We start from the raw sequence: 21,842 nt of genomic DNA on the forward strand, positions 1-21,842 counted from the left end.
GGCAATGCTCCAGTGCGGGCAGCACAACCCCGAGCCCCGCATCGCCCGAGACTCGCCCCGGCGCCCAGCGTGCTGCTAAGCGGGGCGGGCGGCGGCGGGCACCGCCCCTAGTCTGTCAGCGGGCGGGGCTCGGGGACGAGGAAGGGGGCGGCCGCCGACAGGGTTGGAGCTCGCTCCGGGGGCGGGGCGGAGGCAGCGCCGGCGGCGGGCACCGCACCGTCTAGCACTGGATCGGCGAGCGCGGCAGGGGGAAGCGGAGACTGGGCGCTTGGCGAAAGAGCGGAGCGGCGGGGAAGGAGGCGGCACCGCCGCCCCTGAGGTAAAGCGGGTGCCGCTGCGGCTGCCACGCTTGGAGCTGCCCCGCGGGAGCGCGGCGCTGCGCTCGGGCGGAGGGCAGGTCGGTGCGGGGCCGCGTGTGGCCGCGGTGTCGGCGGGGGACGGGCCGAGTGGCAGTCGTCTCCGCAACTTTTTCCCCCGTCCGAAGCGCCGGACTGCCGCCGATCCCCGCGGCGCCGCAGGCCCAGGGCAGGGCGGGCGGACGGCGCCGAGCCCCAGCGGTGGCGGCGCTTGTCCCCCGCGGCCCCGCGCTTCCTGGTTGGGCTCCGCCAGCGGTGCCGGGGCACGGGGTGAGGCCGGGCCCTCCCGCGGCTCCGGGTGCCGGCAGGAAGCGGCCGGACGGTCAAGTCCGCGGCGCCGAGCGAAGCGCCGGCCCGGTGTTCGGCGCCCGTCTCCGCGCCGGGGATAGGCGGCCCCTGCGGAGGGCCGTCCTGCGGCGGGGCTGCCCCGCGCCTGCAGGAACCGCGGCGGCGTTGCCCTGCTGCCCGGCGTTGCTGCTGTTTTGAATGGGTTCCCTGGAGGGGTCTTTACGCTGCCCGCTTTCTCGTACGGCTTTGCAGCCCCTTTAGCGGCTTCGAGATGCTTCAGAGTGGGACATGCTTTTAGTATCCTCTGTTAAGTTAATGCGTTACTTGTCTGCATGTTGTTCAGCGGTAGGGTCTGCACGGGCTTTAAAGCTGTATTTGAATGGCTGGAAATTGCTTACGGAGTTATATGTGTATTTTTCCTAGTACTTCACTGACTGCCTCGGACATCATTTTCTTGCAGCGAATGCTGCTCGCTGTGGCATTGCCGTGGTTACCTCCTTTTGGAGAGCGGCAGCATCGCGCTTAGAGATAACCGCGGTGTTACAGGTGTGTAGACGCCTAGTGGGGAGAGCAGGCGGGCTCCGAGCGCGGCAGCAGCTGCTGCTCCAGTGCATCCCCTAGCACGCTAGTTAGGTAGTCTTAATTTCAACCGTGTAATTGCTGTGGAAGGAAAGTTACTGCTTCCCTGGAAGCTTTTGGAGTAAGTATTAGAGGACTAACAAGCAAGGGTGAGAGAGACGACAGTACAGCGAGGTATGGATCGTTAAATGTGATAATTGAAAAGTGAAGAAAGTCTTTACTGCCTTCCCAGAGGTGCATGGTTTGTGGCACGCACACCCCTCTGGCTGGACAGCAGTAGTGTGAATCTGTGGAGCAGAAGCTGCTTTTCTTCTCTGTCCCCGGAAGAACGCTAGTGTGGGAAGAAATGCTTGGGTACCAGCCGGGTGGGAGCCAGACATCATCTCAGGAGGGAGAGAACCCTCGTTGCATCTCATTCCTTTTCTACTTAAATTTACACAAACCTCTTGCAACTTTCTGGTGAATGTTAAAGTCTCTAGCTGTCAGTGTGCATAACATAAATCATTTCATTGAGACCAGAATTCCGCCTGAAGTCAGGAATCTTTCACTGAGATCAAGCTCTTAGTAAATAAAAACCAAATGAACGCTTGATTCTTTTACAATGCTTCCTCCTCCTTTTCCATTCCACCCGCCAACTGGAAATCCAGTAATACATCATCTCAAATATAACAATGTTTCTTGCCTAAAGTGTTTGGTTTGGTTTTTTTCGCTCTACTTAGGATGGTCTCCAAGCTATTTATTTTAAGAGTAATTAGCTTAAATCAGTTTGAGTCAAAATGTCTGAGGGCAAAGACCGTGTAAGTCCACTTGGAGTAAAGGGAGTCTGTTTATACAGAGTCTTAACAGAGCAGAAAAGAACACGAAGAACTTTCCAGGAGGGATTTTTGGAGGCACTACAGCATTACTGGGCTGGTGTGGAGAATTGCTTCTTATCCATCCATGTACCATAGGGCTGTCTGCAAGGTTCTTGGAGCCACCAAACTTGACAGGCGCTGATAATGTAAAAGGGCGCATGAGCGTTGGATCAGTCAGAGGATGGGATGTGGGGACCCTGTTCCTGGGGCAGTGCTGAGCAGTGTGTACGGACCAGAGCTGTGGCTCTGAGTCCATGGTTAGTTGGATTTGGGGAAGCTTTGCTGCCGTTACTGCATGTAGTTGTTCTGCCGTGCAAGTACATCACGCCTTTTGTTCTCACAGTTTCTGAGTTTTTAAGAATGCGCTTTAAAAACGTCATAAGCTCTTTCTTCTGTTATTACAGCATTTCAAATTCTGCACCGTCAGACCAAATGCAAGACGTACAAGTATTCATTTTAAATATCTGTCTATAAAGTTGCTATGATACATTTGATAATAAAAGATCAGAGGAGTAGGTCAAGTCAGTTAAATTATGCAGTGTTTAGAAGACGTATTTGGTTAGCAGCCAAAACGCCTGTAGGCAGTAGGAGTAAAATGAGTACTTGTAGCAGGGCACTTGTTGAACCTTTCTTAAAAAGAAAATATTTCAGAATACTTAGTGTAGTAGAAGAAATAACCTTCTAGCGGGTCCTGCTGCCATTGTTGGTTTTGATTGGAAACATTTAGATTAGCTCCAGCATTGAAATCTAAGAGGTGAAAGTGTGTTTTGTTTCTTTGCTTTATGGGAGGAATTCGTGCATTTGAAAAGATTTTTGTACAGTTTAATTGATACTTGTGCTGTAGATTTCTGTTCTTCTCCCTTCCACTCCCTTTTTTTTTTTTTTTTCTTTTCCCTAATTCATGCCTGTTCACTTTCTCCTGGTAGAAAAGCTAAAATTAAATATCAGTGAAACTCTCTTCATGTTAATTTCAGAGTCTGTGATGTTTGGTGGTATGTGCTAAGGCACATAGTTTGGGTTTTCAGAAGTGGCTACAGAAATTTCTCATTAAAATGTTGATGGGAACTGGAGGCCTGATTCATGTGACTAGAATTGCAGAATTTTAAAACAAGTACTTGTGTGTAGGCTTTTTTAAAATGAGAAGTCTAATTGAGACTCGGATAATTCTTCCCTACAGCAAAACTGGTTGCAGTGGATGATAAGGAAGTTCTTCAAGAACTTGCAAGAGTTTCTTATGTGTTCTGTTACAAGAGATGTTGTGCAATAAGCTGCGTGGAATTATATTTAGACTCAGTAGACTGAAGAGGAGCCACATACAAGCTAGGGATCGGACCATACACTGAAACAGGAAGCCCGTGTGCATTCTTATAAACACTTCTTAGCTTTTTCAGACAGTGTTCCTAGGACCTGCTGACTGAGACTTTAGAGAAAATGGTGTGGAAAAGAGAGGTCAGAGGTTCCCTTTTCCATTCCTGTCTGTTGTTGTCCACATGCAACCGGGAGAGGAGTGCTACACAAAAACTCCAGCTTTCTGTAGCATTGAGCATACAGTATGCAGTTAATATGTTACCTACTGGTATTGCATAGCCCCTCAGGTCCTCTGTTCAGCTGTAGTTCAGGAGTTTCAATGCAGTTTTGAGTAGTTGGCACTTCCTGGTTCCCAGTGTAGCATTTCAAATTATGAGTGGGCTTGATGCTTTAAGGAGATGAAAATGAGTGAAATCGAAATGATGTTTAGAAAACTTTCACTGTATGCTTTTTTCTGTATGCCTTTAAGCTACTGCTTCCTAAATTTACTTTTTTTAGTCAGATTTTTCCTCTAGTCAGACAACCTTGAGTCAAACAGTTAGGCCTGTAGTCTCTTGCCTGTAGTGTAATTTAAGCATACACCCTGCTACCTTTCTCCTCTAGTGCTGCTTAGGTGGTCCGGGTGTGTCTGTTTCAGTTGCTGGTTATTTTTCCAATATTATGCTATAAACACATTAAAGAACATCTGGATGATGGGGGAGTGGTAAAGCCCATCTTTTGTAAGAAAACAGAAGTACTGTATCCATCAAGTAAAATCATTTCGGACATATTGTTGCTCCTGTGTACTAGAGCAAGGTGCTTCCCTCCAAGAGCTTTTGGAGATATAGGTTTTGAGTTGTGAGCTGATGCTTGCTTTCTGCATAAACAGCAGGAGATTGAATAGCCCAGCCCTGAGTGCATCAGCACTAATTACAGTGAGCTCCACCTCTGTCGTGGCAGACCTTTTAGCAAGGGGTTGTGGCTCTGTGTCTTCAGGGAGATAACTAGTAGAGTCTTGCCAGGTTAGATGCTGCATTGACAGGGATGCCTTATCGGTTTAGACCTCTCTCTGTCAGAGCCATAAGAGAGAAGAAAGTCTTCACAGCGAAGAAAGACAGTACATAGCAGCTTGCCATATACTGCAGGGATAGAAATTTGGTTCAATACTTTGGACATATCCTTCACAAAAGCACAGATTCGTGTGTGTGTGTGTATATATATGTGTGTGTATGTATATATAATATATATATTATGTATGCATTTGAGGTTGCTTTCTTTTGTGGGATGCACTATCTGTTCCAGGGTTACAGAAAGCTTAAATCATAACCGGAATCCCAAATTCACAAATGATTGTAATGTTTTTCTCCTTTCTTTCCAGGTAGAGCATGCATGCAGTGTTCAGTGACAGAATATTTAAGGTACATGCACGTCTATGGCAAGTTCATCAGATGGTGTGACCAACTATGAGCATCAGCTGAAGTTGAGCATGGAGATCGGGAAGTTCCAGCAAGCTGAGAAAAGGAACTATTTGGAAGAGTTCTGCTAGACATAGAAGAAGTGGAACACATTCTTCTGCAAAAGTCATTGACTCAGAGTAAATACACGAATTAAAAATCATCAGCAGTGAAATGATAGACCCTGGTGCTTTTTAATTCTCTAGTGGATTTTATTACTTAGGTATTGCTATTGACATTTTTATTATCCCATTTAGTACATCTCGAATCTATCTGTAAATTAGAATATAACTGGACAATTGCATTTTTATACTGTTTAATAACTCTTTGAATGTTAAATCATTTGCCAAGATGAGTGCTGAAGGATATCAGTACAGAGCTTTGTATGACTACAAAAAAGAGCGAGAAGAAGACATTGACTTGCACTTAGGAGATATATTAACTGTGAATAAAGGTACCTTACTAGCACTTGGATTCAACGAAGGGGAAGAAGCAAAGCCTGAGGAAATTGGTTGGTTAAACGGCTTTAATGAAACCACAGGGGAGAGGGGGGATTTTCCAGGAACTTACGTAGAATACATAGGAAGAAAAAAAATATCCCCCCCAACCCCGAAGCCTCGTCCTCCTCGGCCCCTTCCTGTAGCACCAAGTCCGTCAAAAGCTGACGCAGAGAGTGAGCAACAAGGTTAGTACTGACCTCAGAAAGTGTGTGTGTGTTTTTGCGTACGTGTTTGTCATAATTTTCAGATATTCTTTCTTCATTGACTTATATGACTCTGCATTTCCATATCTAACACATTCTGGTCAGTTTTTTTAGTGCCTACATCTGTTCAGACAATTAAGAATTATATGTGCTTAAAATACTTAGCTGATGTAATTTGTGTTCTCATGTTCTTTGTCTCAGTTGCTGGTCACTGCGGTGCCTTACTGTGAAGTACATCTCGTGGGTTGTAAAGGTATATGTAAAATTCACAACCACGGAGGCTAAAGCAGAGAATGAATGAGCAGGATGACATTTGTTTAAGGTTTCTAAGACACTCATCGAAGTGGCTCCTTCAGTGGTTCATCAGACTCACAGTGAAAAATTTTCTTGGTCAATCTGATGGTACAAACTCCATATAAACGTCACATTCATCTCGTATTATCTGTTGTTAGCAAGAGACTTATGAGCTTTGTCACAGAGGTTTTCATCTGGCATTAAAGTAAGAGCAGGTGTTTAAAAATGAACTATAGAGTGATAAAGAGAAATTTGGATTTAATTTCTATTTCAGAGTGGGGCATGCAGAAGAAAAAGTAACGCTTACATAAACAAGGGAAATAACTTCCTTTGTTTAAACATAATTTGCTTTCTGACCTACATTTTCACCAGTATGTTGGGCAGAGCTCAGTCAGGATTTGATTGGAATTCTTTTGTTACTAGAAGAAAGTCTTAAGAATTGCAAAAGCAGTAGATGTAAAAACAAAATGAAAAAGCCTTCATCAAACTGACTTGTTTACTTTACTTACGTTCAGATATTAGAGTTTTACATAGAAACAAGCCGCATCTATCTGAGGATGAGTTGTACGTTGGTCTCTCAGTTCCCAATAACTCTAGAATGTTTCATATTGCTTCAACATCTAATACTTTAAATTCTCAGTGTTTCTAGCCTTTGGAGATAGAAGTTGTAGTATGTGATTCTGACGCTCACAAGGTCCTGTCGTTGTTCTCTGCCTTCAGAAACAGTTGCAACATTTTGCAAAGCTCTGTTGTCAGTTTATCAGCTTCCATCCCACTTCACTTATTATGGTGTTATATTCAGCTGTGCTGGTAATCAGTGAAGATAAAAGTAGAAATTTAAAAAACTGTATGTGGCAACCAAGTGGAAACCTGGAAGAAGCATTTCTAGGTTGGTGAGGGCTTAATAATGAGTAGGCCTGAACCATTCTGCATAGCAATAGCCTTAAGTACTGAAGAAGTGCTAGTTTGTGTATAGTATCTACATATACATCATCATTAGAGCAAAGGGAGGGGTCAGATGGGTGTGTGGCTGCATCTTAGGTCGTACCTCCCTGAGCACTCAGCCTCTAGTTACATAAGTCTCACGATTTCTCATTTGATTACTTCTGAATATGGGGTCTTTGCTCTGGAATGAATTTTTTTTTTCTTCTTTGATAATTCCTTTCTTTAGATGCTAGATTTAGGTATTTCTTTTCTGTCTTAAGCTGCTGGGATAGATGCTGAGATAGTTGTCTTCATCACATATAACTGCAGAGTAGCCAATGCTTTATATGTAGACACCTCGGTGCTAGCAGGTTATTCTGAGAGACAGTGAGTGGATGGAAAATCTGATTGTTCACATGTGCACACTGCGGTGAAGTAACCATCACCCAAGGCTTTGATGCACTTAATGCTTTAAACTTCATTAGTGCTTTGTAACTGGTTTGGTCTCTGTGCTCATGCTTGCTTGATGCTCATGTGCCACAGCACTGTGTTGAGAAGTCTTGGTGTTAATCTTGCAGTTTCTGAGATGCTGAGGATTGTGTTTGTAACAGGCGGAGGTGGAGGCTCTGGCTGCTGAAGTCTGAAATCCTGGTGCAGGTCTGGGGGAGGCTGTGCTAAAACGCTCTTCTGGTTCCTTGGGTTTAGATCACACCACCAGTCTTAGGGACTCGGTCCCTCCTAACATGAAATTTACTCCTCCAGAACAGAGTACTATTTTCATGCAATTTCTTTATTTTTAATAGTTTAGGTCCTACAGAGTTTTGAAAAAAGAAAGTGTTCTAATTTACCTGGGATTTTTAACCTTCGATAAAGTCAGTTTGGAGACATTATTGTGTTATGAGCTGACATCTTTAAGGATGAGCTTACAGTCTAGACACACATTTTTCTGATTTAAAAAAAAAAAAAAAAAATTCCCATCATCTTTTTTAATTGAAGATTCTAAACTCCCGTGTAAATGTCTAGGCATGTTCAGCATCAGGAATTAGACCCCTCTCAACAAGGGGAAACACTGAAATATAAACTCCAAATGGCTGAACAGATGGGGTAAATTATTTCTAAGATCATGAATACTTCAAAGAAATTGGGAAAGATTAATTTTACCTGTGTCTTTTCACAGTTCTTTTCTCGGGAAAGAACCAAGGCAAAGAGTGCTCCAAATACTAGAAACAAATGTGGGAAGTACAAGGAAAGAATACTACATAAAACTAAATGAAGGTGGGATCTTTAAGTAAGCAGAATAGTAATAAAAGAAAAAGATACCCATGATACCAGAAGAGCAGATGGAAATACAATTCAGTTAAAGATGAGAATAATATAGCAATGTACATCTGACTTACAAAGAGCTTTGCTGGTTCTGCATTTGAAACTTGGTGCAGGGATTAGCACAGTTAATATTGTCTGGCAGCCAGTGTCACGGGCAGTGCGCCAGAAGATTCTTCCCAGGATGGTGCTTGTCTCTACACCCCAAAAGTGTATTTCAAGTGAATTAATGAGTAGTATGAAACTTGCTTGACCAAATACAGTCAAGTTTACATTTTCAGCATGTAATGATTTGAAACTGCTGTGTATCAAAATGACAAATTAATGGGAAACTAGAAACAGACTCCTTAAATGTATCTCAGTTATTTGTAATCCATGTACCTTTTTCCTTCTGTGAAAAGACAATACTGAACGTACCTATTTGTGCATATTTTCAGTAAGAACATTAGGAGGTAAATTGGGGATCTTAAAGAATTTGTATACAATAATACCCTGAGCATTTTTTTTAAATTTTAACATATGCATAGATTTTTTTTAAAAAAAAAAAGAAATTACTTTCTAATTACTTCAGTAATCTCCAGGACTTTGATTATTCTGAATGTTTCTTCTCAGCCTTATTAACTGTGCTGGTTGCTCGTGAGTATGCAGATTCATTAGTGTTAGATCAAACTTGCAGTATTTATCACCATGCAGACAGGTACTGCAGGTACTGGGATACAAATAGCAGCAGGCATCTAAAGATCAGTGGGGCTGGTAATGCTGGCAGAGCTGTCCATCAGGCTACTGTCCTGTGTAGTCACAGTCCTATTTCCAAATCGGAAGGTCTCTAAAACCTTGAAAGCTAATTTGAAAACAAATGAAACTGCTAGTGGTGTCAAATTATGTTAAAGTATTTGTCTCCTTATTATAGCACTGAGGTCAAATCTTTGTCCACACTTCTATTTTATCAGTGACCCATTTAAATTGCTAGAACCTCTGATAGAGACCAGAGCAGAGAACACTTGAACGATATTCAAGAGCTGTTGCATTTTGTCCATTTTTTCCTTATGTTTCTAAGTGAAGAAGTAGAGATGATCTGAGTTTGTTTTGGTTTTGCTTGCTGTTTTGTGTTTTAATTGCATCTGAAAACACATGAAAAAGCAGGGGTTTCAGTTTTGGACATGGGGCAGGGCAGAGCTATCGAGAGGCGGATTTAACACATAGGGTTGGTGCAAGGCCACCGGCGCCTGCCCTGTCATTTCTTCCCAGGCTGCTGCCTTCACAGACAGACACCCAGCACAGGGTCATCTCTGCACCTCCTCCAGGCCCCTGGAGTTTACGTAAAGCAGAACTCAGACTTGATGTGAAAAACTTTTCGTCTTTTTTTTTTTTTTTTTTTTCCCCACATTGCTACTGTGCAGTGCTGATTCTTGTTTCCTCTGAGTTCAACTGAGTCTTCTGAACTTTGATTAAGCTGATCTGGTACAACCGTGTCCTTTGGTTCATGCAGTGCTGTTTCTCTTCCAGGTTTGAGTGAGCAGATTTTAACCAGACTTCAGTGTACAAAGCTGTGATTGACAGAAATATTTTTCTTCACTTTAAATGCTAAATTCCCACTTGTAAGTGAAGGTCATTTTTGCAGATGACAGACCAGAAATTTACGAGTAATTTGTGTGTTCTGATGTTTTGGAGCTTCCTGCTACTTCCCGTGTAACTTAAGATGATTGTGTATGTTGACAATACAATTTCAGCTGTTTTAGAGCCTAAAAATAATTAGAAGTTCTTCCTTCTTATGATGAAAAATAAATTAAAAACAAAAAACAAAAAAACAACAAAACCACCGAAAAACAGCAGCTTTCTTTACTTTTCTCCTTGAAAAGATATAGATCAGCAGCTTAGACAAAGATAATGACACAGAACATTTGGAAACTCTTTTCTATCAAAGACCAGGTTGTGCAATGTCTGACAAGGATCCAAACTGACAGAGAGCAGAAAACCATTTGTGCATGCTTGAAGTGAATGCGCTGTAGAATTTGTTTCTGTATTTAATTTTCCTATAAAACCAGTAGAGAGATGGAGTTTATGAAAATTATTTACATTTGTAAAGCAGGGGATATAATTGCAAGTGGAATGCAGCAAGCTGGGAGCTTTAGCTGGGAATGGAAGAGTCATCATCTCCCCTGATTCAAGCAAATGGAAAAAGGAAATTGTGGGGTGAAGTGATGAATCACTATCTCATTTGGTAAATGTATTTGCCACTCAATGCAGAGCCTTGGACTTGTTCTAAAAATCCCAGTTTGAGAGCAAGTCTTCATTTGGCTGGTGTCATCAGAATGCCCTGCAGTCACTAACTCTCAAGACTGGTTGATTTTTCGCTTGCAGTGAGAAAAGGGGCAGGTTAATGCCAGAAAACCTCACTAGCTACTTCATGGTAATGTTTCTCAGTGTATGAGGCAAATTTATAACTGCCAAATTACCACATTTCTGAAAACAAAGCTCCCACCACCTGCTTTTACCACTAACGAAAACAAAGATTTTGCAAACTGTATTGAAGTGAGAAAGAGCTTTTTTTTTTTTTTTTTTTTCATTCTGCAGTGGTAAGTGGCAATTAAAATATTTTTTTTTTTGCAAACACTATGCAGAGCACAGGGTGATGCATACAAATGCTAGTTTGTCCTGCACGTTTGAGACCTGGGCAAGTTCATGGCTGATGCTTGTCCCCATCTGCTGGTGGAGAAGGAAGGAAGCAAGAGGAAGGAGGGAGCTTTACAGGCTTTGTCTTCCATATTGTAATTGTGATGGGGTACAATGTGAGAGAGAGCTTTTAGGAAAAAGTGTTTTATTTTACTTGGACAGTTGTTATTTCTGAAGAAAAACAAACCACTCGGGGTGCAGAGAAGCTCCTGCTGATCCTTGAGGATGACCAGATCTGGAAAGGCTTTGTGTGGCTGATATGTCTTTTTTTTCTTCAGTTGTATCAATTAGTCTCAAAAAACAAAAACAAAAAACCACCTTTCTCCACACACTTTAAGAAAGTGGAAGCAGTACGCTGTATAATTTTGTTGCTATAAGAAATGTTTGTTTTGTGTTACACTCATTTTGATGCACTTTTCTATAGTTACAAGAGGAGCGTCATGTTGAGTGATTTCTTTGGAGCTTCTTTAGCCTTCTGTAATACAGATAACGTATTTTAATATATCTTACTGACATGAATGATCCTGGGGCAAGACACAAAACAAGGCAAAGGTAAAATAGCCTGCTCCTCTCAAATGGATTTATCTTGATAATTCTTCTCACTGATCCAGGAACATCTGAAAAAAGTAACCGGCTAGCAAATAGTTCTTTCTTAAATTTGCATATGATAACATCAGTTTGTGAGTTTCAGCAACACATGGTGCTTTGTATTTGCCAAGAATGGATCTCTCTGCACCCTGAGCAAACAGCCATGCCCACTTAAATGGTTGTGTGATGCCATATAAACATACAGATTTTCTTGTGTGAAAGAGCACAGGTGTTGTTACTACAGCTGGCTGTGTGCTCTTTCACATCTGTGGCTTGCTGCAAAGCTGCTTTCCATGATGAACATCCATGAAATCAATCTGAAGGCTCCAATACAAAGAAATGCTTTATTTTAATAGCTAAGAATGATGAGGGGAATTACAGGATTTTAAAAAAGAATTCAACTGGAAAAGGATGTTAAGTCCTGAGAACAATTTGGTGAGACTCTAGATACTTTTGAGAATTTAAAGAGAGAATATTTGGCTGTATAAAAAAAATGACTGTGGTTAAAGCTTAACTTCTACTGAAGCTTTCAGCAAAATACACATCTAAAACCAATCCTACTTTGTCTTTCCATCCATGAAAGTACTGATTTTTTTTCTCTCATGTTATATATGCATTTATTATTTACACTTTGTTGTAGAAATTCTCACATTCTTGAACATCACCTGGAGTGCTGGCAGATGTAAATTTTTGTGCTAATGTAACTGCTTTTTTTCATTCGTATTGTAATGCTGTATGAAATGTTCTAGAAGATAGCACTCAATATTCTTTACATTCTATTTTACAAAGAGTTTTCATGGTTTACCTGTAGGACAGCATCTGATAATAGCAGGTAGGCTCACACCTTTTTAGGTAATAAAGATCTACAGTCAAAAGTCATCAGGACAGTTTTCAAAACGCACTACCACTCTGAGCCAGTGGTGCAATTCCGTGTACTCTGTAGTCTTAAATATCCTATAGGACTATCTTGTACGTCGAAACTACTGGGTAAACTGTAGCATGAATGATGAAATAGGTCTTCAACAGTCCAGCTAGCTGTCAGGCAGCGTGCTTTTATAATTTTCTGCATTCATTCATATGTACTTGACATTATTTGCAGTGGGCATACCTGGAGGGCAGCTGCTAGATCTATGCTCTGTGATCCAGTTCAGGACCCTTTCTGGACCACTCAACTTCCAGTAGTTCTTAAGTAGCTATTGCATGTTTCAGTAAATAAGCAAGGCCTAACCTAGGCTGATTTTTCTACAATTTTGATTGTGTGTGTGGTGTGACCTTGCACTGGAAGACCAGATGTAAAATTACATTTTGAGACTTCCTTCTTAAAAAAAAGAAAGTAGATAAATACGCACACTCAAAAATGTAAAGAGGTTGCTCAGTTTCACCAATATAAATTTAGCACATCATGTTGTAGTTCAGGAGTTTCTTCCTTGCTCTCCTGGAGTTGTCTGGTGCAGCATGTCCCAGCACTACTGTGCCGTGGCTGCACTGGAAAGGGAGGAGAGCATTGCAAGGTCAGCTCTGTAATGCAAGGAGGGAATACACCTTCCAGGAGTCTTGGCTACTTGAGTTTTGTAAGTCTTGTTAACAACTCTTAACTGCAAAATTTATTTTAGGGGGTAGGAGAGAAAAGTTTAGCATCTTCACTGATTTCATCCTAGTTCTCATCATCCCATCGAGCTGATGAGCATGGAGGATTAACCTTGGTGAAGGACTTCCATATGGTATTGAACACTGTAGATCTGTGTTTCAAAGCTTGCTTTTCAAGCAGTCTCTGTCAAAGGTGGGGCTTTTAGTTTGTGTGGTTACCTTTTAATTTCCAAGCTCTCTTCCTAAGCTGCTTCTTGCTTGAGGTAGACCAAAGCACTTAAGTTATAAAATTAATGAAAGAAATCACTAACTATGCGCAGTGGTAGATAAGGTTACACATCTGTGAGGTTTCATTTATCTCTCTATGTAGAACCATTCCAGAAATATGCAGTGAAAGGCAAAGATTTGCAGTAATTTTCCTACTTTCACATGGTTTTTAACAATTAGAGGACACATTCCAATTCTCTTGCTGATTTTTCAAAATTTTTTAATAAGCTTTGCTTGGGTGGAGAAGTGAAAATGTCTGGTGTGTTTACGAACATAGCAGTCAATTGTTTCCTGGCTGCTACACAGCTGTTTGGCACAGGTGAGGGCTGACAGAGGTGATTGCAAAGCCTGTTGTGGTTTCCTGCTTCCCTCCCCATTGATTGGTGCACAGTTGAGGGGGGTCTAAGCTGCCTTACTCTTAGAGCTGTAAGACACTGGGGTGGGATGCTGGTGGGATGCAGCAAGGTGTATTCTGTGCACTGTTCTGCTGCCTCTGCCGAGCACACGTCCCAGAGCTGCCTACATAGGGTGATGCATGGGTCTTCTGTGATGACTTGGTACCATTTGTGAGCTCCTTTGCCACAAAAATTCTTGGCTGACCATACTTGATTGCTTTGTGCCTCTTAGTCGCAGTATGGTCTTTTATTCTGTGTCTTATATTTATTGCATTGTTTGCAATATATTCTTTCTCTCAAGAGAAATGTCAGAAAATGTTATCCCCTGATGTTCTGAAATCATAGAAACATAGAATCATAGGGTGGCCTGGGAAGAAAAGGACCACAATGACCATCTAGTTTCAACCCCCTTCTATGTGCACGGTTGTCAACCACTAGACCAGGCTGCCCAGAGCCACATCCAGCCTGGCCATGAATGCCTCCAGGGATGAGGCATCCCCAGCCTCTCTGGGCAGCCTGTCCCAGTGTGTCACCACCCTCTGTGTGAAAAACTTCCTCCTAACATCTTAGCTAAACCTCCCCTGTCTCAGTTTAAGATCATTGCCCCCTGTCTTATCACTATCCGCCCTCATAAACAGCTGTTCCCCCTCCTGTTTATACGCTACCTTCAAGTACTGGAAGGCCACAATGAGGCCTCCCTGGAGCCTTCTCTTCTCCAAGCTAAACAAGCCCAGTTCCCTCAAGCTTTCCTCATAGGAGAGGTGCTCCAGCCCTCTGATCATCTTAGTGGCCCTCCTCCGGACCTGCTCCAGGAGCTCCACGTCCTTCCTGTACTAGGGGCCCCAGGCCTGGACGCAGTACTCCAGATGGAGCCTCACAAGAGCTGAGTAGAGGTCCCCCTTTACCTCTCTCAATCTCCTCTCTCTCCCTGCTGGTCACCCCTTTTTTAATGCAGCCCAGAACACAGTTGGCCTTCAGGGCTGCAAGCGCACACTGCTGGCTCATGTCCAGCTTCTTGTCCACCAGGACCCCTAAGTCCTTCTCCGCAGGGCTGCTGTCAAGGAGATCTTCCCCCAGTTTGTAAAAATACCTGGGATCGCTCCAACCCAAGTGCAGCACCCTGCATGTGGCCTTATTGAACCTCATTAGGTTTTCATGGGCCCACTTCTCCAACCTGTCCAGGTCCCTCTGGATGGCTTCCCTTCCCTCCGTTGTATCGACTGCACCACTCAGCTTGATGTCATCCGCAAACTTGCTGAGGGTGCCCTCGATGCCGCCGTCTATGTGATGAAGATGTTGAGGAGCACCAGTCCCAAGACTGACGAGCGACACCGCTTGTGACCAGCCTTCACTCTGACACAGAACCATTGATCACAACCCTTTGGCTGCATCCAGACAGCCAATTCCTAATCCATCGAACGGTCCGTTCTTCAAATCCACACCTCTCCAATTTAGAGAGAAGGATGTGGTGAAGGACCATCTCAAAGGCCTTGCAGAAGTCCAGGTAGATGACATCCACTGCTCTTCCCCCATCCACTGAAGCCATCACTTCATCATAGAAGGCCACCAGATTGGTCAGGCATGATCTGCCCTTGGTGAAGCCATGCTGGTTGTCTCCAATCACCTCTTTATCTCCTATGTGCCTTAACATAGCTTCTAGGAGGATCTGCTCTGTGGTCGTCCCAGGCACAGAGGCTCACCAGCCTGTAGCTCTCTGGGTCTTCCTTTCTCCCTTTCTTAAAAATGGGAGTAATGTTTCCCTTTTTCCAGTCACCAGGGACTTCCCCAGACAGCCATGATTTTTCAGATATGATGGAGGGTGGCTCGGCAACCACATCAGCCATTTTTCTCAGAACTCCAGGATGGATATAATCTGGCCCCATGGATTTATACACATTCAATTTCATGAGGAGGACTCAGACTTGTTCCACTGTTACAGTGGGACAGAAACCACTCCCCACACCCTCACCTGGAGGCTCATGGTCCTGGCAGACATGGGAAGCCTGACCACCTATGAAGACTGAGGCAAAGCACTCACTGAGTACCTCAGCTTTTTCTGTGTTTGAGGAAGCCAGCTCCGCACTGCCTTTCATCAGAGGGGGAACACTCTCCTTGGCCTGTCTCCTCCTGCCTATGTACCTATAGAACCCCTTCTTGTTATCTTTCACATCCCTCACCAAGTTCAGCTCCATCTGCACCTTGGCTTTCCTAATCCTCTCTCTACTCACATGGACAACAGCCCTGTGTTCCTCCCAGGCTGATGACTTACTGTCATCAGTATCCTCCCAGGCTTAATGACTTATTTTGGTTGTGTTGGGGTAGAATCTATACAGAAGTTTGAGTATAATAAAGAGTATATTTTTGCTAGTCCAAATCTATTGAGTTGTTCTGAAGCCAGAATAATGTAGTTGCTCAATAGCCAACATAAGCAGTTTTCTTATGGAGGGAAAGTTCCACTGTAAAGTAGTTCTGAGACCAAAAGGTTTTTTTTAGTGGATCTCACAGTCTGGCTTCTTCAATAGAGAAAGTGTTAAGGAACTCAGACTGAAAACAGTAAGTAGCAAAATCTTCATATCAAATATCTGGAGATAAAGGACTTCTGTTTACTTAGTTAGGGGTCCTCAAGAGCACAGCAGGATGAGTGTTTGAATTCTCCTTGCTCTGCTGAATTTATAATTTATTACTGTTGGTTGAAAGATCAGTGTGCATTCCCCACTGCTTTCAACTGCTTTTTCTAACTTCCTCTTGAGCTCAAACTTAGTGTGGACAACTCCAAGACCCTTTTGTTAGCCTGTGTAAGCTGCAACCTTATCTCTAAAACAGGAGATTTTTACAATCTGGTATTATCAGAACACTTTTTTTTGTTACAGTAAATCACCTAGAGTGACTAGCGTGAAGTCCTTCTGGCTTTTGGGAGAATTCTGACTGTCTGCTAGAGGAACATTTGGCACTCATCTGTTGCATGTAATGCTAATAATTGCTTTAGACTGCGCTGGTCTCTGTGCTAGTGAAACGTCTTTTATATCCCTGATGTTAAAACTTGCACTGACAAGGATAGTGGTCTGAGGGTGCTTTCCCCAGTGATTTAAGATTCAGGACTATTGAGTTCAGCAGTTTAGCAAAAAAGGGGAAGACAGTTACCAACTGTTGTTTTTTTCTCCAGATGTTTCCTCTAAGACAAATATCTAGGGTTTTATTATGACACAGAAAAAGCACGCCAGTAAAACGAGAATGGTTTGGGTTTGTTTTTTTTCTTTTCTGTTCATTGTTAGATCTAACAGCTAGTCAATCAAATACTGTGGTAGATCGTCTGGTAGTTCAGATGGGACATGCCTGTGCTTGTTAATGTGAGCTGCTCTCTTCTAAGCAGAGTTCTAAAGAGTTTTATTCAAAATCATTTTGGATGCAAAGTAAAAATAAGATTATTTTGTAGTAATCTTCTTGTAAAGTACTCTTCTCGTAAACGTTATACATGAGGGTTTTGTTTACTTAAAAGACTTGTTCATACAAGAAGCAGCAGGCTCTTCCTCTACTTTCCCTAAAAGTGGTGGCAAAACACATTCTGACTTGAGAAGGAACAGGATCAGACCTATAGTCAGGATTTAGCAGCAGTGGGACAAATCCCACAGCTGTTACTCTCATTTCTCTCAGGCAGAATTCCCATTGCCCTCAGGGTCTGGAGCATAAATGTTATAATTACCCAAGCTCTGTTCTGAAAAGATTCTCTCTTTTCAGTATACCAAATTGCATTTAATATAGATGTGCATAAAATGCCACACATTAAAGACTGATGTAAAGAAGGACAGTCTCTGACTCTGTCTTTCATGGATTTTGAAGACATGGAAGTGAAACACCGTTAGGATCATCTTGTCTGAGCGCAATCACAGGGCATGGAATTTCACTCCATAATTTCTGGATTAAGCTCATAACATCTTGATGATTTTAACCGTGTTTCTAATTTGCTCAGACTTCTCTCTTTAGTATGTACTTAATGGAGATGACTTAAATTTTACCCACTTATATGTCTGTTATAAAATAAGACTTGCAAATTTCATAGCAGAAATGTCTTAACTGGGGGTGGAGGTACGGACATTTTGTAGTATTTGGTTATGACAGTATAGAGATTATTCTCACCAGGTTATTTTCTGCCATTATATTATTGGTATATATAATAATATATATATTATTCAGTCATCGTCCCAAGTGCAAATGAATGATTAGTTCCATGCTGCTTTGACAAAGATGCTTTTTTTTTTTTTTCCAGAACTGCCAGTTTAGGTATCTAGTGTGATGATAATTAGAATCTTATAAGTGAGAAAATGATATGGTGGCAATTTTAATTTGATGCTCTGTTTTTGCAACAAATTACTACATTTAAGATAAATACAGAGTTTTACAACCTTGATGTATGGGCATGTATAAACGCTCTACTAGCCTATCATTAAGATTACAAAGCTATGCATTTAGAACTTATGTTTGTAGATGTAATTACACCTCCCCAGAGTGTACGAAGTCAGATTCAGCTGACCCATTTTCCCTCGCATGCTTGTTTGCTCATTTTAGAAGTCTTTGTGGTTTAGTTTGAGGGCTTAGACCACCTTCACCACGTTCAGACTCACCTCTGGAAGCAGAATTCCTCATTACCTCTTGTGCTTCTTCCAGTGGTGTTGCTGATGGTCCCTTCAAAGAGCCTCACAGTTATTGTCATGGTCAAGACACTGTTGTGAGCATCGTGATTCCTGTGAGGAATGAGTTGGCCCAAAAATACAGTGACAAAGCAATTAAAATTTAGTTTAAGTTTGGTCTCTTTGTAAAAGAGAGATCATGTGGAAAACAATTACAGAAAGCTGAATCTGAAGACAGAACTCAGGACTTCAGTTATGTTCACAGAAGTAACTAATACTAAGAAACAGAACTGCTTTAGATTTGATGGTGTGAGGCTTTATTTATCGCAAGCAGTGAGTACCATCTGTTCTCTCTACCACTGGCTTCAGCCACTGAGTACTTGGAGTCCAAGAGGATTCCGTGCAGAATAGCCACATTTTACTGTCATACTTCTGCCTGCATCATCCAGCTTCACCAGCTGGAATCCAGCTATAAGCATCAAAAGCAAAATAATTATTAGGATGTGAGTGCATACATTGAACAGATGTTGTGATATTTAATCTTATCTCACTTTTTTCCCCGATACTGAGAATTTATAGTTTCAGATTTTCCTTTGTTGTCAGTGTAAAGCATGTCTTGTAATAGAAATGTGCATATTAGAGATATGCGTGCTTTAAGTAGCTTTTTCTTTACAATTTTATGATGCATCTCTAATGGTTTCTTTCACTGTGTCGTAGTTGTGATTTGCAGAGGAATACAAGGAGTTTTCTAAATTATGGGAAATTATGTAGGAAATTACAGTACTTGAAGCTTGATAGTAGTTTTCTAATATCAATTAGTGACTTGCTTACTTGAAAGATGCTTTTGCTACCATCTTTATTCTGCCATGCTATGAACTGTATCTTTATTTCTTCCAGAGGTGTGGCAGTGCAATTTCATCCCAGTGTGACAGACAAGAGGTTGTTGGTTTTTTTCTCTGGATTGCTCTATTGCAAGATTTCTATCTAGGAAAATAATAGTTTAAAAGTTCGAATTTAAGAAGGCATCGATATGGATGATAGATCAGTAGTGGGGGAGGTAGGAAAAAGACTCTTGACACCTGGAACGGTTATTCATTAACTTAGCAGACACACAAGGAACATGGGAAGACTGTTCTGCCATGGAGGAATCTATGCTGTTTTGTACCAGATGTTTATGCCAAATTGGAAAAATTGAAAAATATGCTTATTCCATATGAAATTGCCTGTTCACCTTTTGTATTCTTTCTTTTATTTTTTTTTTAATTTAATCTCTCACGTATCTTCTGTATAGTAATATGTAAACTGTGGGACCATTGCTGTCTTAAGTACAAACAAGACACAGGACCCTGAAGAACCATGGGATTTGATCTTTGAAAACCCGAGGTATATGAATGCACGCTCGTATGAAAACTTTGAATTGGTAAAATCATTTGTAGTGGGCTGTAGAAGCATTTGACAGATTACGTACAAGTATATACATGTGTGTTTCATTATTTGATTGCCTTAGGAGACTGGTGTTTAAGTTGGCAGATCTACTTATTAAAAGCAAAGCTCGTCAGTTGGCAGGATTACAGAATGCCAGAAGGAAAGAGAGAACAAATGCTGAGAATAAGAGAATATGTAATGCACATAAAGCACTGAGAAGCTGTAAAGGCAGGAAAAAGTGGGCTTTGGTGTGGTTCTGATTTGTTCTTTTGGGCTCAAGTTGATAGCCAGTATGAAGTAAAAGCATGAAGTTATCTAATTTCAAGAAAAATTAGGTATTTTGGAAAATCTAGTTTTCTCTCATTGTAAGTTCAGTTTGGTCACCTCTTTGTGTCCTGTCAGAAGTCTTTCATCCTTGCTTCTTTTCCTGTCTCGAATGAAAAAAAGGCAGCTTCCTCTGAAACTTTACAGAGTGCTGTCAGATGATGGTTTAAGTGGACACTTTAAAGCTTGGAAACTTTGCTCTTCGTGTTGATTAGCTTGATTCACAACTGCAGTATTGATTCCCACTATATGTTAAGCTTCTGTGTGTAATTTGATGATACATAACTTGTAGCTGTTCTGCAAGGAAAAAAAAACAACAAAAAACAAACACCACCACAGCCTTTTTACATAGCAGTTTAGAATATTCCAGGGTTTTGGAGACCAAACAAGCTGAGTATGTGCATTGCCAGAGAAGTTTATACCTGTGGTTTACCACTTGCTCCTTCCAGTCACATCCCTTCACATCCTCCTGCAGTACAGATCAGAATATTCACTTAGCGCTTTGTATTTTTTGTTCCTGACTGGATGCTGTTAGAATAACCAGTGGCTTTGCTTTGTCTCTTGACAAAGAGACATCTTGAGAGTGATGTTTAAAATGTGGGAAGCTGACTGGTGAAAAATTGACTTGACTGATGGAGCGAAACACAACAAAAAGAGAAGCAGAAGGGCTGTCTCCCCTGAGAAAGTAAGAAAAAAAAAATATTGCCCTTTAAACAGGACCTAGGTTTAGATGATTGCTCAAATTGATCTACCTAAAAGAGGCGATTAGCGGCACATTTATGGCAGCTTCACTGTGAAATATTACAGCCCTTTGTGAGGCTGCTATGTAGGGATTCTGAGTCCTGCAGGAATTATGTACATGGTGACAGTAATGCTTAGGTGAGTTAGACCAGTTGTCAGCTGTATCTACTGTTTTTGAGGAGTTTTGCATTGTGACTTTTTCAGTAAAAATCAGTGAATGTGGCTGAGCTAATTAGGATGCAAGTCTTGACAGATAAATGCACTAGTTTGGAAGGGTAAAGCTAGAAGGAGGAATAAGTAGAAAGGTGCTCATTCTGGTGTATCAGGCAAGTCATGTGAAGTACCCTCAAAAACAGGGAGTCATAAGGCAATTACAAAAATCAGGTCAGTTTAAAATGTACACATTCTTCTTCCTTCTGTTCTCGACAGGGAGCTAGCTTTTGGAAGGATTCTCCATCTGGGAATCAAGCGAGCCATCCTTACAATTGGCATTAATAAAAAAAAAAAGAAAGAAAGAAAGAAAAAAAAAAGAAAAAAGAGAAGGGAAGAAAGACATTCTTTTAAAATGTCAAATAAAAAAGGAAAGAGGTGTGTTTTTCTGCTGAGGTCAAATAAAGGTAACTGTAACTCTGGTTCTTTCTTTTGGCAAGATGATGATGGAGGGATTCCTCTGGAACAGGATAATAGAACAAACATGTAAGAGTTCATTTATTTTATTTTATTTCATTTTAATTTTGTTCTTTCTACCCCAGCAGCATAGCAGGAAAACAACCAGTGTGATATACCTGGCCTTTTGACAGAATAGCAACCAGTTCCCAGTCCTTGCTGGCCAGTGCTGAAGGTGGCATATTCCTTCCAGCCTTTCAGCCTCACGAACCCTCCACCCATTCCTTACTGAGTCATGGCTGGAAGATGTTTTTTTTTTTTATTTGATCACATCTTGTGCAACTTAGGCAAGTATTTTTACTTCTTTATTGTGTCCCGTAACCAATGTACTGGAACAAGTGAGTGATTACAGCTTTAAGCTTTCTCTGTGACTATGTAGAAAAACAGATTTATGGGAAGTGTTGTCATATTTTCAGATGCGGATAGCTTGTCTTCTAACTAACCTGACCTCTTGTCAGGAGCAGAACGGTGGAAACACTCTTCTTTTGTTTT

The 21,842-nt window shown here is 41.7% G+C and overlaps 1 protein-coding gene across 3 annotated transcripts in view; it reads left to right on the top strand.

Annotated features, from left to right (window-relative positions):
- The first annotated feature begins 225 nt into the window (after positions 1 to 225).
- The window catches only part of PIK3R1 (phosphoinositide-3-kinase regulatory subunit 1), a 59,777-nt gene continuing 38,160 nt past the window's right edge, over positions 226 to 21,842 (top strand). For 2 of the 3 annotated variants that reach the window (XR_003072308.3, XM_424759.8), the window contains exons 1-2: positions 226 to 319; positions 4,743 to 5,503. Coding sequence is in view for 2 of the 3 variants with exons in the window: in XM_424759.8 (XP_424759.1) it covers positions 5,170 to 5,503 (334 nt within the window). In the remaining variant the exon portion in view is untranslated. Of the gene's footprint in view, positions 320 to 1,067; positions 1,191 to 4,742; positions 5,504 to 21,842 lie in introns of all 3 variants that reach the window. The other variant, XM_015277626.4, reaches the window with a different exon arrangement.

Source organism: Gallus gallus, chromosome Z (assembly GCF_016699485.2).
Source record: "Gallus gallus isolate bGalGal1 chromosome Z, bGalGal1.mat.broiler.GRCg7b, whole genome shotgun sequence".
Classification (NCBI taxonomy): Eukaryota; Metazoa; Chordata; class Aves; order Galliformes; family Phasianidae; genus Gallus; species Gallus gallus.